The sequence below is a fragment of the Mirounga leonina genome, unplaced genomic scaffold (genome assembly GCF_011800145.1).
Source record: "Mirounga leonina isolate KUSES-001 unplaced genomic scaffold, KU_Mleo_1.0 Mir_493, whole genome shotgun sequence".
Taxonomy (NCBI): domain Eukaryota; kingdom Metazoa; phylum Chordata; class Mammalia; order Carnivora; family Phocidae; genus Mirounga; species Mirounga leonina.
This window is the reverse complement of record NW_023270780.1, coordinates 3,565,707-3,571,517: the sequence shown is the minus strand read 5'-3', so window position 1 is coordinate 3,571,517 and position 5,811 is coordinate 3,565,707. Positions and strand designations below refer to the sequence as shown.

The window sequence follows — 5,811 nt, the reverse complement described above, 5'->3', positions numbered from 1 at the left end:
GCAACATGGGTCTGGATCTGGTCAGTCTTCTAGCTATGGCCAACACAGGTCTGGCTCAAGTAGATCTTCTAGCTGTAGCCGACATGGGTCTGGCTCAGGTCAGTGTTCTAGTTATGAACAATATGGGTCTGGCCCATGCCATTCATCTAGCTCTGAGCAGTGTGGTTCTAGATTTGGTCAGTGTTCTAGCTCTGAGCAATATGGATATGGCTCATGTCACTCATCTACCTCTGGACAATGTGGTTCTGGATCTGGTCAGTATTCTGGCTCTGAACAGTACAGATCTGGTTCATGTCACTCACCTAGCTCTGGGCAATGTGGTTCTGAATCTGGTCAGTGTTCTAGCTATGAGCAACATGAAACACAAGGGAAATGTAGGTCAAGTTCAAGTGGAACTCATAGTGAGTACCTTAGACCCAAAATGTGCTCAACCCCTAATCAATCAAGAAGCAATAGCCAGGAATGGTCAGAGTGTGGCCAAAAAGAAAGAGGTAGGAATTATGGCCTATCAGGTAGTGGGCCTGATGGATATGAGAGTATTCATGGACAATCAAGAACATGTAGGCAACAAAGCCAAGGATGGAGCCAAGGTCAATGGGAATCTGACTGTATCCATTCAAATTGTAATGAAGGGCAATCAAGACGCAGTTATAGACAAGTAGAAAGCTCCTCAAGTTGTGGCTCTGGACAATTTACACCCTCCTATGGACAGTCTAGATCCAACACTACGAATACATTGTTAATTTGCAAGGAGGGTAATCGACAAGGTGATTATTGTTATAAGAGAGGAGGAGATAATTGTGCAAGGGGAAGTACCGGCCCAAGTTCCCAGTTCCCTAGCAGCATGCCACTCTATGAATACATCCAAGAGCAGAGGTGCCAATTCTAGGGATGAATAATAAACAGAAGTGAAATTAATTCAAGTAGCCATTTAAGAACTGCAAAACTGTTACAGATAAGCAATTCATTATAAAACTGCTTTTAAAAGTGGGTATATCTATTTCTTCTTCTAAACATGTACTCTATTCCTTGTTATCAATCCCTCAGAAGAATGTAGGGTATTGTGGGCACTTTGTTAGGAAACACTGAGTTGAACAAATTATGTGCAGGAGTCACTTTGAAAGAATAATACAAAGCATACGAGAAGCATGAGGTTTAGTTGAGGTATCTTTTTGAGAGCTCATTGCTAAAGCTTTCATCTTAAGTCTACAGAACAAAGTATTAGAAATGCATTACCAGTTCTGGGTCCAAAGCCTCTCTTATAGCAACATGGACCATAATTGTGGTATCCCCCACATTGGACAGTGACAGAATGGGGAATATTCTAAAAGCAAAAATGCAGCGTTGATTGTTTCCTTACCAAAACCATCAAGACCCTATTCTTGGGTAAATCTTTAGTCAGCAAGTTAACAAGTGGCATTTAAAAAGTGGCCCCAGGAGCTTCTCCCTTGCCAGTGAGGAAGAGCATTCTTTCTTAAAGAGCAGCGATGGACCCTTCAGGATTAAAGGATCCAAATGTGGACTCTAACTTGGTTTCAGCAAGAAAGTTCTTGCCCCCTGCTCCTAAGAATTTGCCCCAGGTTAAAAAAGGACGAGCAAATGGTAAGCGCTGTGAATTGTGCAAGACTGTTGAATCACAGACCTGTACCTCTGAAACAAATAATACAATATATGTTTAAAAAAAAGAAGAAGAAGAAGATAGCAGGGGAAAAATGAAGGGGGGGAAATCGGAGGGGGAGACGAACCATGAGAGACGATGGACTCTGAAAAACAAACTGAGGGTTCTAGAGGGGAGGGGAGTGGGAGGATGCATTAGCCTGATGATGGGTATTAAAGAGGGCACATTCTGCATGGAGCACTGGGTGTTACACACAAACAATGAATCATGGAACACTACATCAAAAACTAAAGTATGGTGATTAACATAACAATAAAAATTTTTAAAAAAACTAATGATGTAATGTATGGTGATTAACATAACAATAAAAAATGTTTTAAAAAGGAAGAGCAATAGCATGAAAATACAATGTCTCCAATCTACTTTGGTCTTTCCACATAGGAAAATATCATTTGTGCCCAGATGGAAAGGAAGACTATCTGCCACTGCTATATAGTTCATTGGTTTTACTATAATAAATTTGTTTCAAGTCTTTGGATCTAAATAACTGGATTGCATTAAAATTGATAATAAATAATGGTGATCAAATACTGAGGTCTGTATCATCTCTGCTTCATTTCATTCTCACACATAGGTGGTCAGACTAGAAACAAACTCAGAAAGCTTTTCTCCAAGGTCCTATCCTTCAAAAACAACCCAGAATATATAAAGAATTTTAAAATTTAAGGATAAGACAAACAACTCAATTTAAGAATGAGCAAAAGATCTGAATGAACACTTCACCAAAAAAAGATGTACAGATGGCCAACAGGCACATGAAAAGATGCATGATGTCATTAGTCATCAAAGAAATGCAAGTTAAAACATACTGAGATACTACTACATACCATTAGAATGGCCAAAAGTAAAAACACCGGCAACACCAGGTGTAGATATAACAAGTGGAAAAATAAAATGACATAGTCACTTTGGAAAATAGTGTGGCAAGTTCTTATAAGGTTAAATATACCTGACTATATTACCCAGCAATTCTGCTCCTAGGTGGGATGAAAACATATGTCCACATGAAGATTTTTACATTTTTACATGAATGTTCATAGCAGCTTTAATAAGAGCCTGAAACTAGAAACAACCCAAAAGCAACCAATGAATAGATAAACAAACGGTGGTGCAACGATACAATGAAACACTATTTAGGAAGGAAAAAAGAATTAACTATTGATATACATGATGGACGAACCTCAAAAACATTATACTGATCAAAAGAAGCCAGACACAAAAGAGTACATACAATATGATTCCATTTACATGAGACTTACTAAAGATAAAAACAGGATTAGTGGTTAACTAGGAATGGGGGTAGAACTTATGATTTATGAATAGGCTAGAAAGAGGAACACAAGGGAGCACAAGAGTGATGGAATTGTTCTACAGATGCACTTTATCATATGAAAGCTATATCTCAATAAAGTTGATTTTGTTTAAAGTCTTCACAAGGCTTTTTGTGAAACTTGACACACTAATTCCAAATTTTTTTATATATAGAAGAAAAAAGAATTAAAAATGACCTGGGTTGGCTCAGTTGGTTAAGCATCTGCTTTTGGCTCAGGTCATGATCCCAGAGTCCTGGGATCGAGCCCTGCATCAGGATCCTTGCTCAGCGGGGAGCCTGCTTCTCCCTCTCCCTCTGCCTGCCGCTCCCCCTGCTTGTGCTCTCTTGCTTTCTGTCAAATAAATAAATAAAATCTTTTTTTTTAAATGACCAGGACAAATTTTAAATAAGGAAGAGGAAAGTCATCAGATATAAAAGATATTACAAAGTTATATTATTTAGGACAGTATGTAATTGTTGTAAGAACAGACACATAGAGCAGTGGAATATCCAGAAACAGACCCATACACACCTCACATATAACAGTAATGACTCCGCATCTTGGTGGGAAAGGACAAACCTTTCAATAGATAGTGCCACCATCATTGGTTTTCCATGTAAAAAAAATTATACCTCCATTTCATATGCCATACACAAAATCAATTCCAAGTGAATTAAAGACCTAAAGTGTGATAAGCCAAACATTTTTATATGTTAAAGAAAAATACAGGACAATATCTTTATGACTTCAAAGTAGACTGAAGTCTTGAACAAGAAATATAAAAACCACAAAGAAAAAATTCATGAATTTTACTACAATTAAATTCTAAATGTCTGTAAATCAAAAGACACTCTCAAAATATAAAAAAGATAAGACACAGACTAGGGTAAAACTTTTGCAATGCCTGTAGACAACTGACTAATAGCCAGATTGTACAAAGAACTTACAAATATCAAATTAGGAAAAAACAGCCAAACTTATAAAAAGAAAATTCTCCAAAATAGAAATCTGAATGGCCAAGTGGCATTTTTAAAATGATTCTCAGGGGAACAGAAAATTAAAACACAATGAAATACCATTTCATAACCATCAGATTAGAAAAAACTAAATTCTGACCATATCCAGTTTTGGGGATGACATGGAGCAATAAGGTCCAAACTGGTAACCACTTAGGAAGCAATCTGACAACCACACAAGAGTCACCAAAATGTTACAAACAACTTAAAAGCTCAACAGAAGAATAGAGTAATAGAGAAATATCTGTATACTAGAATGCTATACAGCAGTTAAAATTGATGGCATGTATATGGAGAGGGTAGAATACAACACCCCAAAATATGCCACTTTGGCATATGGATGATTTTGAGCTGAAGGCAATCAAGGCCTAGCAGACTCAGGAAGAGTTGTTTGTACCTCTCCTTTAACTGTCTAAGAGAATTTAGATGGGAAACCTGTACCAGGTAGACAGCTATTACCAGAGACCACTTTTTGTATCAGAAAGACTTATCTGTATGCTGAGCGAAATAAGTCAAACAGAGAAAGACATGTATCATATGACCTCACTGATAGGAGGAATTCTTCATCTCAGGAAACAAACTGAGGGTTGCTGGAATGGGGGGTGGGGTGGGAGGGATGGGGTGAAAAAAAATATTGGGAATAATTATCTCTTAAAACTCTTATTTGTGCAATAATTCTTAATACTAAAGTGCATTATGATAAAAGTCATATATGAGGTTAAGAACTAATTTAATTATTTCATCATTTCATTGTAATGTTTTTAACAATATTAGAAATAATTAATTGCTTTTTTTGAGGAATAAAAACTGTTGGAAAGAAAAAAAGAAAGAAAGACTTATCTGCATGGCATGGCAACCATTTGCTCTTCTTGCCTTCCTGTGAATTGCCTTCCTCCCCAATGAAGCCCCAGACCTGCATCTCCTTAGCTCAGGATGGTATACAAGCCTGAACTGCCTGACTGCTTTTGAGTCTCATATTTTTATGGGGCTCCCAAACATATGAAATTAAATTTTTTTCCTGTTACCCTGTCTTATGTCAATTTAATTATTAGGGTAGCCAAAGAACATAGAAGGGAAGAAGGGAAAAGTTTTCTGCTTCTACTTGATTATATATATATATGCATATATATTTATTTATATTTATATGCATTTATATTTATATATATACACACACACATACATATATATATATATATCTCAATATGAACAAGTTCCCAAAATAGAATATTTAGTAAAATAGTTGTAAAACATGTGTATATAGTTTGATACCATTTACTTAGCTTTACAACATACATAATAATCCCATACATGGTTTGTAGTTATTAACTATGTAATTGGTAAATTATAATTTATTAATTTATTTATAATTTATAAATCCTTATGGAAATGTTAAACACCAAATTTAGGATAGTGGTTACCTCTGGAGAGAGTGGTGATGGGTACTGAGGAGGGCACTTATTAAGATGAGCACTGGGTATTATATAAATCACTAAATTCTACTCCTGAAACTAACATTACACTGTATATTAACTAACTAGAATTCAAATAAAAACTTGAAACAAAAAAGAAGGAAGGAAAAACTTCTTTCAAAAAAAAGAATAAACAAGGCCAACAGTGTTCTTTTTCTTAAGATTCATTGATTGATTGATTGATTTGAGAGGGAGAGAAAGAATCCACAAGCAGACTCCCTGTTGAGTGCAGAACTCTACATGGGGCTTGATCCCAGGATCCTGAGATCATAACCTGAGCGGAAACCAAGAGTCAGCCACTTAACTGACTGAGCCACCCAGGTGCCCCATTAAGC

General features: G+C 36.4%; 1 protein-coding gene across 1 annotated transcript in view; it reads left to right on the top strand.

Annotated features, from left to right (window-relative positions):
* Positions 1-889, top strand: part of LOC118000376 (hornerin-like) — a 9,979-nt gene extending 9,090 nt beyond the window's left edge. The window contains exon 3 of the mRNA XM_034990085.1: positions 1-889. This exon is cut by the window's left edge and continues 2,537 nt beyond it. Within this exon, the coding sequence (XP_034845976.1) occupies positions 1-889 (889 nt within the window).
* Positions 890-5,811: the final 4,922 nt, after the last annotated feature.